Source organism: Crinia signifera, unplaced genomic scaffold (genome assembly GCF_055691185.1).
Source record: "Crinia signifera unplaced genomic scaffold, ASM5569118v1 HAP2_SCAFFOLD_80, whole genome shotgun sequence".
Lineage (NCBI taxonomy): Eukaryota > Metazoa > Chordata > Amphibia > Anura > Myobatrachidae > Crinia > Crinia signifera.
In genome coordinates this window covers 802,978-821,770 of record NW_028142708.1, presented here as the reverse complement: position 1 = coordinate 821,770, position 18,793 = coordinate 802,978, and the positions used below count along the sequence as shown (strand labels likewise).

The 18,793-nt window shown below is 58.1% G+C and overlaps 1 protein-coding gene across 1 annotated transcript; it reads left to right on the top strand.

Moving 5' to 3' along the window:
• Nucleotides 1–1,714: 1,714 nt before the first annotated feature.
• LOC146056327 (heat shock factor protein 1-like) lies at nt 1,715–18,361 on the top strand (the record flags this gene model as incomplete). Its single annotated transcript, XM_083168384.1, has 9 exons — nt 1,715–1,776; nt 2,930–3,026; nt 4,017–4,147; nt 4,225–4,428; nt 5,758–5,853; nt 8,438–8,543; nt 10,030–10,095; nt 12,916–12,982; nt 16,404–18,361. Coding segments are annotated over 9 exons (1,008 nt in total), but the record flags the coding sequence as incomplete, so codon positions are not given.
• Between the last annotated feature and the right edge of the window lie 432 nt (nt 18,362–18,793).

Sequence of the window (18,793 nt, the reverse complement as noted above, 5' to 3'; positions counted from 1 at the left end):
GGAGGAGGGAACGGGCACGCGGCGTGTGGTGTGGTGTGCTGGGAGGAGGGAACGGGGGGCGTGTGTGGTGTGCTGGGAGGAGGGAACGGGGGGCGTGTGTGGTGTGCTGGGAGGAGGGAACGGGGGGCGTGTGTGGTGTGCTGGGAGGAGGGAGCGGGGCGTGTGTGGTGTGCTGGGAGGAGGGAACGGGGGGCGTGTGTGGTGTGCTGGGAGGAGGGAGCGGGAGGCGTGTGTGGTGTGCTGGGAGGAGGGAACGGGGGGCGTGTGGGCTGTGCTGGGAGGAGGGAACGGGGGGCGTGTGGGCTGTGCTGGGAGGAGGGAACGGGGGGCGTGTGTGGTGTGCTGGGAGGAGGGAACGGGGGGCGTGTGGTGTGCTGTGCTGGGAGGAGGGAACGTGGGGCGTGTGGTGTGCTGTGCTGGGAGGAGGGAACGGGGGGCGTGTGTGGTGTGCTGGGAGGAGGGAGCGGGGGGCGTGTGTGGTGTGCTAGGAGGAGGGAGCGGGGGGCGTGTGGGCTGTGCTGAGAGGAGGGAACGGGGGGCGTGTGGGCTGTGCTGGGAGGAGGGAACGGGGGGCGTGTGGGCTGTGCTGGGAGGAGGGAACGGGGGGCGTGTGGGCTGTGCTGGGAGGAGGGAACGGGGGGCGTGTGTGGTGTGCTGGGAGGAGGGAACGGGGGGCGTGTGTGGTGTGCTGGGAGGAGGGAACGGGGGGCGTGTGGTGTGCTGTGCTGGGAGGAGGAAACGTGGGGCGTGTGGTGTGCTGTGCTGGGGGGAGGGAACGGGGGGCGTGTGTGGTGTGCTGGGAGGAGGGAGCGGGGGGCGTGTGGGCTGTGCTGGGAGGAGGGAACGGGGGGCGTGTGGTGTGCTGGGAGGAGGGAACGGGGGGCGTGTGTGGTGTGCTGGGAGGAGGGAACGGGGGGCGTGTGGTGTGCTGTGCTGGGAGGAGGGAACGTGGGGCGTGTGGTGTGCTGTGCTGGGGGGAGGGAACGGGGGGCGTGTGTGGTGTGCTGGGAGGAGGGAGCGGGGGGCGTGTGTGGTGTGCTGGGAGGAGGGAGCGGGGGGCGTGTGGGCTGTGCTGGGAGGAGGGAGCGGGGGGCGTGTGGTGTGCTGTGCTGGGAGGAGGGAACGGGGGGCGTGTGGTGTGCTGTGCTGGGAGGAGGGAACGGGGGGCGTGTGTGGTGTGCTGGGAGGAGGGAGCGGGGGGCGTGTGTGGTGTGCTGGGAGGAGGGAGCGGGGGGCGTGTGTGGTGTGCTGGGAGGAGGGAGCGGGGGGCGTGTGGGCTGTGCTGGGAGGAGGGAACGGGGGGCGTGTGTGGTGTGCTGGGAGGAGGGAACGGGGGGCGTGTGTGGTGTGCTGGGAGGAGGGAACGGGGGGCGTGTGTGGTGTGCTGGGAGGAGGGAACGGGGGGCGTGTGTGGTGTGCTGGGAGGAGGGAACGGGGGCGTGTGGTGTGCTGGGAGGAGGGAACGGGGGGCGTGTGGGCTGTGCTGGGAGGAGGGAACGGGGGGCGTGTGGTGTGCTGTGCTGGGAGCGGGAGGCGTTCCTTATGTTGAGAAGGAGTGTGGTTTAGGTGTTGGGGGGGGGCCGGGGGACACGGACCACAGACTGGGTTACCTGCGGTGATGGGGTATGGCGGGTGGGGTATGTACACAGTGGATATGTACCCACAGGGCGCTGACTGCCATATCTGCCCCTGTAATAATCTCTTCTCTCTCCAGCTCATCCAGTTCCTCATCTCTCTGGTCCAGTCCAATGGGATCCTGGGAGTGAAACGTAAAATGTGAGTGTGCTCAGATCTGATATTGCTCTCCATATAGGTCTATTTATTATCCATAGGAATGTCGCCCCCTATTGTACATTGTTGTGAATTTCTACAGCTGTCAAACTCTGTAATACCCATACTGCAGGTGCTAAATGGTCCAATCAGCACATGGTGGGCGTGTCCTGTAGTGTCACTCGCTGCCAATCAGCACATGGTGGGCGTGTCCTGTAGTGTCGCTCGCTGATAATAAGTACATGGTGGGTGTGTCCTGTAGTGTCGCTCGCTGCCAATCAGCACATGGTGGGCGTGTCCTGTAGTGTCACTCGCTGCCAATCAGCACATGGTGGGCATGTCCTGTAGTGTCGCTCGCTGATAATAAGTACATGGTGGGTGTGTCCTGTAGTGGCGCTCGCTGCCAGGCAGCACATGGTGGACGTGTCCTGTAGTGTCACTCGCTGCCAATCAGTACATGGTGGGCGTGTCCTGTAGTGTCACTCCCTGCCCGTCAGTACATGGTGGGCGTGTCCTGTAGTGTCACTCGTTACTCGTCAGTACATGGCGGGCGTGTCCTGTAGTGTCACTCGCTGCCAATCAGTACATGGTGGGCGTGTCCTGTAGTGTCACTCGCTGCCAGGCAGCACATGGTGTTCGTGTCCTGTAGTGTCACTCGCTGCCAGGCAGCACATGGTGTTCGTGTCCTGTAGTGTCACTCCCTGCCAATCAGTACATGGTGGGCGTGTCCTGTAGTGTCACTCCCTGCCAATCAGTACATGGTGTTCGTGTCCTGTAGTGTCACTCCCTGCCAATCAGTATATGGTGGGCGTGTCCTGTGGTAGACTTATCCCCGGGTGGTAGGAGTCTGTCCTTGTCCTCCCCGAGGTCGGATGCTGTGCATGCTGAACTGGTGCAGGTAGGGTTTCACCTCATCCCTTTACAACTGGAGACATATTAATTACACAGGTTCTGTGGCTGATTTAAAATTAACAGTTGAAATGGAGTCTTGAAGTGAGCCAGCCACAGAACCTGTGTAATTAATGTCTCCAGTTTTAAAGGGATGAGGTGGCAACCCTAGGTGCAGGCATGATGGGATGTGTAGTTCAACAGCTGCTAAAGGTTCCCCATCTCTGACATACTATAACTGTATATGACCCTGTTTGTCCTTCCCTTGCAGACCCCTAATGCTGAATGACAGCGCGTCCTCCCATTCTCTACCAAAGTACAGCCGGCAGTACTCGCTGGAAGCTGTGCACGGGACGTCCACTTACCCTGTGAGTGTCCTTTAGCTTCTGGCTCTGCGGGTGTGCTGGGGGTACTGGCTCTGACCTAGGCTCTGTGGGTGTGCTGGGGGGTACTGGCTCTGACCTAGGCTCTGTGGGTGTGCTGGGGGTACTGGCTCTGACCTAGGCTCTGTAGGTGTGCTGCGGGTACTGGCTCTGACCTAGGCTCTGTGGGTGTGCTGCGGGTACTGGCTCTGTGGGTGTGCTGCGGGTACTGGCTCTGACCTAGGCTCTGTGGGTGTGCTGCGGGTACTGGTTCTGTGGGTGTGCTGCGGGTACTGGCTCTGACCTAGGCTCTGTGGGTGTGCTGCGGGTACTGGCTCTGACCTAGGCTCTGTGGGTGTGCTGCGGGTACTGGCTCTGTGGGTGTGCTGGGGGTACTGGCTCTGACTAGGCTCTGTGGGTGTGTTTGGGGCACTGGCTCTGTGGGTGTGCTGGGGGTACTGGCTCTGACCCTAGACTCTGTGGGTGTGTTTGCGGTACTGGCTCTGTGGGCGTGCTGGGGGTACTGGCTCTGACCTAGGCTCTGTGGGTGTGCTGGGGGTACTGGCTCTGACCTAGGCTCTGTGGGTGTTCTGGGGTACTGGCTCTGCAGGCGTGCTGGGGTACTGGCTCTGTGGGCGTGTTGGGGGCACTGGCTCTGTGGGCGTGCTGTGGGAACTGGTTCTGACCGGGCTCTGTGGGTGTGCTGGGGGTACTGGCTCTGACTTGGCTCTGTGGGCATTCTGGGGATACTGGCTCTGTGGGTGTGCTGGGGGTATGGCTCTGTGGGCGTGTTGGGGTACTGGCTCTGTGGGCGTGCTGGGGGTATGGCTCTGTGGGCGTGCTGGGGGTATGGCTCTGTGGGCGTGCTGGGGGTATGGCTCTGTGGGCGTGCTGGGGGTATGGCTCTGTGGGCGTGCTGAGTAAACTGGTTCTGACTGTTTGGTCATCTGGATGGGCTGGGATCTAGTTTAACCAACCTCTCTCTCCCGGTGTCAGGCCTCCTTCTCTGGGTACTCGGCGCCCACTATCTACTCCTCCGATCCTGCTGCTGGTCCCATAATCTCGGACGTCACTGAGGTGACCCCTTCCAGCCCCTCTGCGTCTCCCAGCCCAAGCCTGGAGGAGAGGTGAGTGCCCCCCAGACCCAGGACCGTATGTCAGGATCGCTGGCCGCCCGCTCACCCTGCACCTTCTGCTCTTCCAGGTGCAGTCCTGTAATCCTCATCAAGGAGGAGCCGCTCTCCCCCGGCAGCCCTGCGACACCTGCGGGAAGCCCGGGATCTCCCGAGGACATGGACAACTCGCTCTCTCCTTCCACCTTTATAGATTCCATTCTCCAGGACAGTGACCCCAGTGCCCGTGAGGGCGAAGCCCCGGAGCCGTGCCTCAGTGTGGCCTGTCTGGACAAGTAGGTGCTTCCGCTTTATATAATGGCTGGTGCTCAGGTGTCTTCGGATCTTCCATTATGCGGCATGAGTGCGTTTGGTGCTCCCCCTATGGTCAGAGTGGAGGTACTGCACTGCAGAAGATTATGTGCCAGTATTAGTGTATCAGTGGGAGTGGTGCTCCACCTAGGGTCAGAGCGGAGGTACTGAACTACACTACGGTCAGAGTGGAGGTACTGCACTGCAGAAGATTATGTTCAGGTATTAGTGTATCGGTGAGTGTGGTGCTCCCCCTAGGGTCAGAGCGAAGGTACTGCACTGCAGAAGTAGTAGGAGACCTGTTGTGGGCATCTTTAAAAAACGTGATGTTGGTTTGTTATCTCTATAAATACCCCCCCCCCCCCCCCCCCATCTATAATATTACCCACAGTATAACTAATCAGCTCTCTGCCTCCACCTCTCACTCCCACACGGCGCTCTCTGCCTCCACCTCTCACCCCTACACGGCGCTCTCTGCCTCCACCTCTCACTCCCACACGCCGCTCTCTGCCTCCACCTCTCACCCCCACACGCCGCTCTCTGCCTCCACCTCTCACCCCCACACGCCGCTCTCTGCCTCCACCTCTCACCCCCACACGCCGCTCTCTGCCTCCACCTCTCACCCCCACACGCCGCTCTCTGCCTCCACCTCTCACCCCCACACGCCGCTCTCTGCCTCCACCTCTCACCCCCACACGCCGCTCTCTGCCTCCACCTCTCACCCCCACACGCCGCTCTCTGCCTCCACCTCTCACCCCCACACGCCGCTCTCTGCCTCCACCTCTCACCCCCACACGCCGCTCTCTGCCTCCACCTCTCACCCCCACACGCCGCTCTCTGCCTCCACCTCTCACCCCCACACGCCGCTCTCTGCCTCCACCTCTCACCCCCACACGCCGCTCTCTGCCTTCCACCTCTCACCCCCACACGCCGCTCTCTGCCTTCCACCTCTCACCCCCACACGCCGCTCTCTGCCTCCCACCTCTCACCCCCACACGCCGCTCTCTGCCTCCCGCCTCTCACCCCCACACGCCGCTCTCTGCCTCCGCCTCTCACCCCCACACGCCGCTCTCTGCCTCCCGCCTCTCACCCCCACACGCCGCTCTCTGCCTCCCGCCTCTCACCCCCACACGCCGCTCTCTGCCTCCGCCTTTAACCCCCACACGCCGCTCTAACCTTTCTTTGTCCTCCCTCTCTGTCCTTCACACACACACACACATGTCTCTCCCCTCACACGTGTTAGAGCGTGTTGTCTGTGACGGAGCATGTAATAGCTGTACTTCTGTCTCCATGTGCCTGTGTTTCTCTTTCAGCATTTCTAGCAGTCGCCAGATGTCGGAGATGTCTCATCTCCTGCCCAGCAGCGCCTGCTGCTCCTCTCCCTCACTGCTGAGCAGGACAGAGTCTGGGTTAGATATATTTGTGTATATGGGCCCTGACAGTCACTGTAGTCTATCGCCTTTACCCAGGCCTTATATACAGCAGCGTGGCCCATTCCATCCGACACTGCACTGACACGGGGAGTCTCTCACTACACTATGGGACGTGCGCGGACTCTCTCACTGCATGGGGCGGTGTGGGGACTCTCTTGCTACACTGTGACACGGGACAGTAATATGACGGTGCGGGGACTCGCTCGCTACACTGTGACACGGGACAGTAATATGACGGTGCGGGGACTCTCTCGCTACACTGTGACACGGGACAGTAATATGACGGTGCGGGGACTCTCTCGCTACACTGTGACACGGGACAATAAGGGGGCTCTTTATACTGTGGTTAGAGGATCGTACACATGCTGGTGATGACAAATGTATCAGTGCTTCCTCCTATGGTTACAGATGTCCCCTCGGCCTCGCCCGCTTCTCTCTGCTCACCCTCCCATCCTTCCCTTCCCCCAGACCCTTATTTCTCTATACTGACTTCCGCTGTATTCCCCTCTATACACACACACACACACACACACTCTTCTTCTTTGGGTTCCATGGTCCCCACAGGGTGACATTGGGTTGTAGGCGGATCCAGAGGACCATGGCACCAATCAGCAAAGCTTTGAATACATCCCAGGATGTACGGCTCCTCTCCCCTATAACCCCGCCTCCATGCTCAGCGCCTCAATTTTTGTTGGTGTCAGCGGGGAGCTGGCGCGCGGTGGTGTCAGCGGGGGAGCTGACGCGCGGTACGGTCAGCGGGGGAGCTGGCGCGCGGTACGGTCAGCGGGGGAGCTGGCGCGCGGTACGGTCAGCGGGGGAGCTGGCGCGCGGTACGGTCAGCGGGGGAGCTGGCGCGCGGTACGGTCAGCGGGGGAGCTGGCGCGCGGTACGGTCAGCGGGGGAGCTGGCGCGCGGTACGGTCAGCGGGGAGCTGGAGCGCGGTACGGTCAGCGGGGAGCTGGAGCGCCGTACGGTCAGCGGGGAGCTGGAGCGCCGTACGGTCAGCAGGGATCTACCTGAGGCAATCCCACAAGCTTTTTTATCTTTTTTTGACTGAAACTTTATTATTCACTAGCGACTATCACTAGAAGGGCTAGCGGTTCAGTCAGTCATAGCGACTACAGCGCAGCAGCTCCATCACCCCTGCTGGTGCCCAAACGACCTGGGTCAAGCAGGGTGCTTGCGGCAGAGGTTGCTCCCGATGTCTAGCACCTCCGGATGCCGAATTCCTAGGACAGCGTGGCTGGCGGCACAGGGGCAGGTAAGGCTCTCAGTGAGAGCACAGAAATGGCTGTCGCGCTGCGGGTCAGGGAGATGGCCCGCAGTGGTTGGCATGGACACTGCTGCTTGTGGCAGGGATTCCACTACGCCACCGGAGCAGCGAGAGCAGGCTGGGTTTATTCACCCATTTTACACTGGTGCCGATGAGAGAAGTCCAGCACAAGGGGGTTGGTGCCAGCCTGCAGTACCTCCCCCAGCTTTGGGTGACAATTTCCCGCAGGATTACCGCCCATAAGCTGCTTTGACTTTCCCTGCTCCCTCAGAGACCGGCGGCCATCCTACAGCGCGCAGCTTAGAGTCTCCTCCCCCCCCTAGTCAATCCCCATATAACCCGGACTGGTTAAACCGTCGGTACTCCCTGTTACCTACCTAAAGGAGCCTACAGACAGGCACATGGAACATGCCTTAAGTCCATCTTTACGCTCACAGGGGCGATACAAAGACCCACTGTGGCTGCGCCCTGGGCTGCAAGAGCTATTCTGCCACGGCTTCACGTGCTGGAGGATGAGCTGCCGTCTGATGTATCAGAGGATGCCAGGCTACTGGCCTCTCATATCAGACAGGCGGCATTGTATCTTATGGAAGCTCAGTCTGACGCTGGTGTATTGGCCACAAAGGCCTCTGCCAATCCTGTACTGGTACGTCGTATATCTTGTGGTTACGACCATAGAAGGCTGATTTAGAGTCTGGAAAGCCCCTAGAAATGTTACCCTTTAAAGGGGACATATTGTTTGGGGAGGAGCTTACAAAAAATGTAGCTTCTCTGGCAGCTGCCAAGACCACGTGTCTCCCATCAGCTCTCCCGCATTGACCTAAGGTTGCTCCTTTTTGGTCCTTTCGTCCCCCAAGGCAAAGCCAGAGGGCAAAGCTTCCCTCGCAGCTCCAGTGCATCTAAGCCGGCCAAGTCTAAGCCCGAACAGGCCTGGGACACCAAACAACCTCCTGCTAAGCCTGACAGGGGTAGGTCTCTCTCAGGGGGACCCCAAAGTGGGAGGCAGACTCCTGCACTTGACACAGCAGTGGCTCACCACCACGGCGGGGTTATAGGGGAGAGAAGCTGTGCATCCTGGGATGAGTCAAAGCTTTGCTGATGCCACTGTCCTCTGGATCCGCCTACACCCCGATGTTACCCTGTGTGGGGACCATGGACCTCGAAGAAAGCGTTAACTGAAGGTAGGTCTGCCATAACTCTCGTTATACATACATGTGCACACCCATTCACACACACCTACCCCCAGCTCTCGGCTCCCCTATATGACGTGTGCTGTCTCCGGTGCAGGAACGACCTGACCGACCATGTGGATATAATAGACTCCGGGCTGGACAGTCTGCAGAGTATGTTCAGTGGACACAGCTTCAGCATGGACTCCAGCGCACTTCTTGATGTGAGTGTCCCCTACATGTTCTTCACTCCGTGTATCACGTGCAACCCTCCATTTACGTAGCGCTGGCTCCGTGTATCGCGTGTAACCCTCCCTTATGTAGTGCTGGCTATCTGTATCGCGTTTAACCCTCCCTTATGTAGCGCTGGCTCCGTGTATCGCGTGTAACCCTCCGTTATGTAGCGCTGGCTCCGTGTATCGCGTGCAACCCTCCGTTATGTATCGCTGGCTCCGTGTAACCCTCCCTTTATGTAACGATGGCTCTGTGTATAGCGTGTAACCCTCCCTTATGCAGCCCTGGCTCCGTGTATCGCGTGTAACCCTCCCTTATGCAGCCCTGGCTCCGTGTATCGCGTGTAACCCTCCCTTATGTAGCACTGGCTCCGTGTATCGCGTGTAACCCTCCCTTATGTAGCACTGGCTCCGTGTATCACGTGTAACCCTCCCTTATGCAGCGCTGGCTCCGTGTATCGCGTGTAACCCTCCCTTATGTAGCGCTGGCTCCGTGTATCGCGTGTAACCCTCCCTTATGTAGCGCTGGCTCCGTGTATCGCGTGTAACCCTCCCTTATGTAGCGCTGGCTCCGTGTATCGCGTGTAACCCTCCCTTATGTAGCGCTGGTTCCGTGTATCGCGTGTAACCCTCCCTTATGTAGCGCTGGTTCCGTGTATCGCGTGTAACCCTCCCTTATGCAGCGCTGGCTCCGTGTATCGCGTGTAACCCTCCCTTATGCAGCGCTGGCTCTGTGTATCGCGTGTAACCCTCCCTTATGTAGCGCTGGCTCTGTGTATCGCGTGTAACCCTCACTTATGTAGCGCTGGCTCCGTGTATCGGGTGTAACCCTCCCTTATGTAGCATTGGCTCCGTGTATCGCGTGTAACCCTCCCTTATGCAGCGCTGGCTCCGTGTATTGCGTGTAACCCTCCCTTATGTAGTGCTGGCTCCGTGTATCGCGTGTAACCCTCCCTTATGTAGCGCTGGCTCCGTGTATTGCGTGTAACCCTCCCTTATGTAGTGCTGGCTCCGTGTATTGCGTGTAACCCTCCCTTATGTAGCGCTGGTTCCGTGTATCGCGTGTAACCCTCCCTTATGTAGCGCTGGCTCCGTGTATCGCGTGTAACCCTTCCTTATGCAGCGCTGGCTCCGTGTATCGCGTGTAACCTCCCTTATGCAGCGCTGGCTCCGTGTATCGCGTGCTGGCTCCGTGTATCGCGTGTAACCCTCCCTTATGCAGCACTGGCTCCGTGTATCGCGTGTAACCCTCCCTTATGCAGAGCTGGCTCCGTGTATCGCGTGTAACCCTCCCTTATGCAGCGCTGGCTCCGTGTATCGCGTGTAACCTTCCCTTATGCAGCGCTGGCTCCGTGTATCGCGTGTAACCCTCCCTTATGCAGCGCTGGCTCCGTGTATCGCGTGTATCTGTTCCCGGTATGTGTCTCCCCCGTTCCTCCCATCTGAGTCCCTATAACCGCTCTCTGATCTCTTGCAGCTCTTCAGTCCTTCGCTGAGTGTCCCAGATTTACCCCTCTCAGACCTGGACTCCAGCCTGGCAAGTGTGAGTATGCTCTGTACATACACTGTGGTGCTCCTGGGGGGCGCTGTAGCCAGGGATTATATGGTGGTTACTAGCGGGGGCTCTGTACATACACTGTGGTGCTCCTAGGGGGCGCTGTAGCCAGGGATTATATGGTGGTTACTAGCGGGGGCTCTGTACATACACTGTGGTGCTCCTGGGGGGTGCACTAGCGAGGGATTATAACGGTGGTTACTAGCGGGGCTCTGTACATACACTGTGGTGCTCCTGGGGGGCGCACTAGCGAGGGATTATTATGGTGGTTACTAGCGGGGGCTCTGTACATACACTGTGGTGCTCCTAGGGGGCGCTGTAGCCAGGGAATATACGGTGGTTACTAGCGGGGGCTCTGTACATACACTGTGGTGCTCCTGGGGGGCTCTGTAGTCAGGGATTATACGGTGGATACTAGCGGGGGCTCTGTACATACACTGTGGTGCTCCTAGGGGGCGCTGTAGCCAGGGATTATACGGTGGTTACTAGCGGGGGCTCTGTACATACACTGTGGTGCTCCTAGGGGGCGCTGTAGCCAGGGATTATACCGTGGTTACTAGCGGGGGCTCTGTACATAAACTGTGGTGCTCCTGGGGGGCGCTGTAGCCAGGGATTATACGGTGGTTACTAGCGGGGGCTCTGTACATACACTGTGGTGCTCCTGGGGGGCGCACTAGCGAGGGATTATTATGGTGGTTACTAGCGGGGGCTCTGTACATAAACTGTGGTGCTCCTGGGGGGGCGCACTAGCGAGGGATTATATGGTGGTTACTAGCGGGGGCTCTGTACATACACTGTGGTGCTCCTGGGGGGCGCACTAGCGAGGGATTATATGGTGGTTACTAGCGGGGGCTCTGTACATACACTGTGGTGCTCCTGGGGGGTGCTGTAGCCAGGGATTATATGGTGGTTACTAGCGGGGGCTCTGTACATACACTGTGGTGCTCCTGGGGTGCACTAGCGAGGGATTATTATGGTGGTTACTAGCGGGGGCTCTGTACATACACTGTGGTGCTCCTGGGGGGCGCACTAGCGATGGATTATTATGGTGGTTACTAGCGGGGGCTCTGTACATACACTGTGGTGCTCCTAGGGGGCGCTGTAGCCAGGGATTATATGGTGGTTACTAGCGGGGGCTCTGTACATACACTGTGGTGCTCCTAGGGGGCGCTGTAGCCTGGGATTATACGGTGGTTACTAGCGGGGCTCTGTACATACACTGTGGTGCTCCTAGGGGGCGCTGTAGCCAGGGATTATACGGTGGTTACTAGCGGGGGCTCTGTACATAAACTGTGGTGCTCCTGGGGGGCGCTGTAGCCAGGGATTATACGGTGGTTACTAGCGGGGGCTCTGTACATACACTGTGGTGCTCCTGGGGGGCGCACTAGCGAGGGATTATATGGTGGTTACTAGCGGGGGTTCTGTACATACACTGTGGTGCTCCTAGGGGGCGCTGTAGCCAGGGATTATACGGTGGTTACTAGCGGGGGCTCTGTACATACACTGTGGTGCTCCTGGGGGGCGCTGTAGCCAGGGATTATACGGTGGTTACAAGCGGGGGCTCTTTACATACACTGTGGTGCTCCTGGGGGGCGCTGTAGCCAGGGATTATACGGTGGTTACAAGCGGGGGCTCTGTACATACACTGTGGTGCTCCTTGGGGGGCGCTGTAGCCAGGGATTATACGGTGGTTACAAGCGGGGGCTCTGTACATACACTGTGGTGCTCCTGGGGGCGCACTAGCGAGGGATTATTATGGTGGTTACTAGTGGGGGGCTCTGTACATACACTGGTGCTCCTGGGGGGCGCACTAGCGAGGGATTATAACGGTGGTTACTAGCGGGGGCTCTGTACATACACTGTGGTGCTCCTGGGGGGCGCTGTAGCCAGGGATTATAACGGTGGTTACTAGCGGGGCTCTGTACATACACTGTGGTGCTCCTGGGGGGCTCTGTAGTCAGGGATTATACGGTGGATACTAGCGGGGGCTCTGTACATACACTGTGGTGCTCCTAGGGGGCGCTGTAGCCAGGGATTATATGGTGGTTACTAGCGGGAGCTCTGTACATACACTGTGGTGCTCCTGGGGGGCACTGTAGCCAGGGATTATACGGTGGTTACTAGCGGGGGCTCTGTACATACACTGTGGTGCTCCTGGGGGGTGCACTAGCGAGGGATTATAACGGTGGTTACTAGCGGGGGCTCTGTACATACACTGTGGTGCTCCTAGGGGGCGCTGTAGCCAAGTATTATATGGTGGTTACTAGGGGGGCTCTGTACATACACTGTGGTGCTCCTGGGGGGCACTGTAGCCAGGGATTATATGGTGGTTACTAGCGGGAGCTCTGTACATACACTGTGGTGCTCCTGGGGGGCACTGTAGCCAGGGATTATACGGTGGTTACTAGCGGGGGCTCTTTACATACACTGTGGTGCTCCTGGGGGGCACTGTAGCCAGGGATTATTATGGTGGTTACTAGCGGGGGCTCTGTACATACACTGTGGTGCTCCTAGGGGGCGCTGTAGCCAGGGATTATATGGTGGTTACTAGCGGGGGCTCTGTACATACACTGTGGTGCTCCTAGGGGGCGCTGTAGTCAGGGATTATACGGTGGTTACTAGTGGGGGCTCTGTACATACTGTGGTGCTCCTAGGGGGCACTGTAGCCAGGGATTATACGGTGGTTACTAGCGGGAGCTCTGTACATACACTGTGGTGCTCCTAGGGGGCGCTGTAGCCAGGGATTATTCGGTGGTTACTAGCGGGGGCTCTGTGACACGTGTGTTTGTGTGTGTGTGTGTTACACAGATCCAGGAGCTGTTGTCGTACCAGGAACAGAAGTCTTCAGAGGCGGATACAAGTGCAGCGGATGCAGGTACCCCTCTATCTGCCCCTCTCGTCACTCCACCTATCCTCCCCTCTATCTGCCCCTCTCCTTACACCACCTATCCCCCCTCTATATGCCCCTCTCCTTACACCACCTATCCCCCCTCTATCTGCACCTCTCCTCACACCACCTATCCCCCCTCTATCTGCCCCCTCTCCTCACACCACCTATCCCCCCCTCTATATGGCCCCCTCCTACCCACCCCCCCACCCCCCCCCCCCCCCCACTATCGGCCCCTCTTCTCACACCATATATCCCCCCTATATCTGCCCTTCTCCTCACCCCTCCTATCTCCCACCCCCTTTTATCTGCCCCTCTTCTCACACCATATTTTCCCCTCTCCTCACACCACCTATCCCCCCTCTAAATGCCCCTCTCCTCACACCACCTATCCCCCCCTCTAAATGCCCCTCTCCTCACACCACCTATCCCCCCTCTATCTGGCCCCCTCCTACCCCCCCCCACCCCCCACTATCGGCCCCTCTTCTCCACCTATCCCCCCCTCTATCTACCCCTCTCCTCACACCACCTATCCCCCCTCTATCAGCCCTTCTCCTCACACCACCTATCCCCCCCTCTATCTGCCCCTCTTCTCACACTACCTATCTGCCCCTCTCCTCACACCACCTATCCCTCCTCTATCTGCCCCTCTCCTCACACCACCTATCCCCCCTCTATCTGCCCCTCTCCTCACACTACCTACCCCCCTCTATCTGCCCCTCTCCTCACACCACCTATCCCCCCTCTATCTGCCCCTCTCCTCACACCACCTATCCCCCCCTCTATCTGCCCCTCTCCTCACACCACCTATCCCCCCTCTATCTGCCCCTCTCCTCACACCACCTATCCCACCTCTATCTGCCCCTCTCCTCACACCACCTATCCCACCTCTATCTGCCCCTCTCCTCACACCACCTATCCCCCCTCTATCTGCCCCTCTCCTCACACCACCTATCCACCCCTCTATCTGCCCCTCTCCTCACACCACCTATCCCACCTCTATCTGCCCCTCTCCTCACACCACCTATCCCCCCTCTATCTGCCCCTCTCCTCACACCACCTATCCCACCTCTATCTGCCCCTCTCCTCACACCACCTATCCCCCCTCTATCTGCCCCTCACATCACCTATCCACCCCTCTATCTACCCCTCTCCTCACACCACCTATCCCCCCTCTATCTGCCCCTCTCCTCACACTACCTACCCCCCCTCTATCTGCCCCTCTCCTCACACCACCTATCCCCCCCTCTATCTGCCCCTCTCCTCACACCACCTATCCCCCCCTCTATCTGCCCCTCTCCTCACACCACCTATCCCCCCTCTATCTGCCCCTCTCCTCACACCACCTATCTGCCCCTCTCCTCACACCACCTATCCCACCTCTATCTGCCCCTCTCCTCACACCACCTATCCCACCTCTATCTGCCCCTCTCCTCACACCACCTATCCCCCCTCTATCTGCCCCTCTCCTCACACCACCTATCCCCCCTCTATCTGCCCCTCTCCTCACACCACCTATCCACCCCTCTATCTGCCCCTCTCCTCACACCACCTATCCCCCCCTCTATCTGCCCCTCTCCTCACACCACCTATCCACCCCTCTATCTGCCCCTCTCCTCACACCACCTATCCCACCTCTATCTGCCCCTCTCCTCACACCACCTATCCCCCCTCTATCTGCCCCTCTCCTCACATCACCTATCCACCCCTCTATCTGCCCCTCTCCTCACACCACCTATCCCCCCTCTATCTGCCCCTCTCCTCACACCACCTATCCCCCCTCTATCTGCCCCTCTCCTCACACCATCTATCCCCCCCCCTGTATCTGCCCCTCTCCTCACACCATCTATCCCCCCCCTGTATCTGCCCCTCTCCTCACACCACCTATGCCCCTCTCCTCACACCACCTATCCCCCCCCCTGTATCTGCCCCTCTCCTCACACCACCTTTATCTGCCCCTCTCCTCACACCACCTATTCCCCCTGAACCTGCCCCTCTCCTCACACCACCTATCCCCCCCACTATCTGCCCCTCTCCTCACACCACCTATCCCCCCTCTATCTGCCCCTCTCCTCACACCACCTATCCCCCCTCTATCTGCCCCTCTCCTCACACCACCTATCCCCCCTCTATCTGCCCCTCTCCTCACACCACCTATCCCCCCTCTTTCTGCCCCTCTCCTCACACCACCTATCCCTCCTCTATCTGCCCCTCTCCTCACACCACCTATCCCCCCCTCTATCTGCCCCTCTCCTCACACCACCTATCCCCCCCTCTATCTGCCCCTCTGCTCACACCACCTATCCCTCCTCTAAATGCCCCTCTCCTCACACCACCTATCCCCCCTCTATCTGCCCCTCTCCTCACACCACCTTTATCTGCCCCTCTCCTCACACCACCTATTCGCCCTGTACCTACCCCTCTCCTCACACCACCTATTCCCCCTGAACCTGCCCCTCTCCTCACACCACCTATCCCCCCCTCTATCTGCCCCTCTCCTCACACCACCTATCCCCCCTCTATCTGCCCCTCTCCTCACACCACCTATCCCTCCTCTAAATGCCCCTCTCCTCACACCACCTATCCCCCCTCTATCTGCCCCTCTCCTCACATCACCTATCCCCCCTCTATCTGCCCCTCTCCTCACACCACCTATCCCCCCTCTATCTGCCCCTCTCCTCACACCACCTATCCCCCCCCCCTGTATCTGCCCCTCTCCTCACACCACCTATCCCCCTCTATCTGCCCCTCTCCTCATACCACCTTTATCTGCCCCTCTCCTCACACCACCTATTCCCCCTGTACCTACCCCTCTCCTCACACCACCTATTTCCCCTGAACCTGCCCCTCTCCTCACACCACCTATCCCCCCCACTATCGGCCCCTCTCCTCACATCATCTATCCCCCCCTCTATCTGCCCCTCTCCTCACACCACCTATCCCCCCTCTATCTGCCCCTCTCCTCACACCACCTATCCCCCCTCTATCTGCCCCTCTCCTCACACCACCTATCCCCCCTCTATCTGCCCCTCTCCTCACACCACATATCCCCCTCTATCTGCCCCTCTCCTCACATCACCTATCCCCCCTCTATCTGCGCCTCTCCTCACCCCTCCTACCCCCCTCTATCTGCCCCTCTCCTCACACCACCTTTATCTGCCCCTCTCCTCCCACCACCTATTCCCCCTGAACCTGCCCCTCTCCTCACACCACCTATCCCCCCCACTATCGGCCCCTCTACTCACCCCTCTATCCCTAATTCTCCCTTCTGTCTTCCCTTCTTCTCCCTCCCCTCACGCCTCTATCCCCTGTATCCTCACCCCCTTCCATCCCTGCTCTTCTCACCTCTCACCCCCCACTCCTTCCGCCCCTGACATAATACCACTCTGCCCAATGTCCCGTCTCTTAGGGAAACAGATCGTCCATTATACGGGGCAGCCGCTTATCCTGATGAACTCCCCGGGTTCAGACCTTCCCATCCTGCTGGAGCTAGACGGGGACGACGCTGGAGATTACTCTGAAGATCCGACCCTCTCCCACCTCTCCTGGGACTCTCAGAACAAGTCAGAAGGTTCTGGGATCTCGTAGACTGTGGAGCCCCCAGGGGTGACTCTAAATAGTGGTATCAGACATAAGAGGTGGCTGGGCTGCAGGATGGACTTCTCCCCAAGCTGAGGCTGGACACCCATTACTCTCCGCCATCTCCAAACCCTCCCAGCAGGTGTATCTCTGGCTGCCTCCACGCAGGAGGACATAGCAGGCAATATACTGAGGACGGAAACTCAAGTGTGTTAGAAGGATACGAAGGACAGTTCTTGGGGTGCTAGGAGTACACGTACTGGCCTTCAGGTTACAGTCAGATGTATTGCAGATTGTTCCTGACCTACAAGCACCCCTCCCCATCTGTCATACCGGCCCTACATGTGCCCCTCCCCCATCTGTCATACCGGCCCTACATGTGCCCCTCCCCCATCTGTCATACCGGCCCTACATGTACCACTCCCCCATCTGTCATACTGGCCCTACATGTGCCCCTCCCACATCTGTCATACCGGTCCTACGCTTGCCCCTCCCCCATATGTCATACCGGCCCTACATGTGCCCATCCCCCATCTGTCATACCGGCCCTACGTGTGCCCCTCCCCCATCTGTCATACTGGCCCTACATGCGCCCCTCCCCTATCTGTCATACAGGCCCTACATGTGCCCCTCCCCCATCTGTCATACAGGCCCTACATGCGCCCCTCCCCCATCTGTCGTACCGGCCCTACATGTACCCCTCCCCCAACTGTAAAAAGATTAGATTGTCACACACACACGGTTACCTTACTGCTGTGACTGTGGGTCTGTAGTTACCCTGTGCGGCCCCAGGAATTGCCCTCCCTTCTAGTCACACTCAGTTTTCTGCAATAGTTGATCCTCATGGAGAATTGATCAGTCTGTGCCAGTAGAAGGAGATTGGGTGATGGGAGACGGGTTATTTTCATGCTTCAGATAAGTCATTTTGTTTCCAGGGTGGTGGGGAGCCAGGTGTCCTCTCATGGGGCACTTAGTAGGGTCCAAAGGTGGCGGTTCTATGTCCTACACAAAGTACAGGCCCAGTATTGGTTTTTAAGGGATACAAAGCAATATGTTTGCAGTATTAGAGGCAAGTCTGAGTGTTGTGTGCGAAATGCAAGGGGTCAAAATGTAAGATGGCAAAATGCAAGGTACATATGTCAGTTTGGCAAAGTGCAAGGGGTCGAAATGCAAGGGTTACATAGGTATGGCGAAATGCAATGGTTCAGGTGTAAATGGGGAAAAACAAAGGGTCAGGTTGGGGATACTGTGACATGCGCGAGGAATGACTTGGGGTCCTACTTCTGCCTTATGCGTAGTCTTTTCATTCTACTTACAGCAAATATAGGCAACAAGAAACTATATATATATATATTACACAATTTGCTCTGGAAAACTGACCACACTGCTCGGAAATTGGGCAAATGTCACTGTAGCAAGAACTCGACACCAGAGGGGGCTGGTCCAGGCACCTGTCTCGTCGCTGCCGTATAATAGCATGTGATTGGGGCCCCTGTATTCCGCACTATGCAGGAAGACTTCCTGTATGTTGTACTGTATATTGTCTGTTTGGGGATCCCAGAAGTACTTGCACCGTTTGCAGTGGTTGGTGGTTATGTGAGGAGACCGTCCTTCATCCCCTAGAGGCGGCTTTGCACAGCGCAGGTGGGAAGGGAAGTGCTTGGCACTAATTCATTTGTATATTAAACTTTGACTTGTTTATAGTGAGTTGTATTTTGGATTTTTACGCTAAAACTTTCTGTACAATCTTCCCTGTATAAATAAATCTATACAGTTGTGTACAAAGCAGCCTGTGGTGTCCTGACTCTCTTATTAACCGCCATTCCTATCGATGTACCAAGGATTCTCCGCCTGTGGTGTCCTCACTGTCAGCCATTCTTATCCATGTACCGGGGATGTCCAGACTATTGTCCGCCATTCTTATCCATGTACCGGGGATGTCCAGACTATTGTCCGCCATTCTTATCCATGTACCGGGGATGTCCTGACTATTGTCCGCCATTCCCATCCATGTACCGGGGATGTCCTGACTATTGTCCGCCATTCTTATCCATGTACCGGGGATGTCCTGACTATTGTCCACCATTCCCATCCATGTACCGGGGATGTCCTGACTATTGTCCACCATTCCCATCCATGTACCGGGGATGTCCTGACTATTGTCCGCCATTCCCATCCATGTACCGGGGATGTCCTGACTATTGTCCGCCATTCTTATCC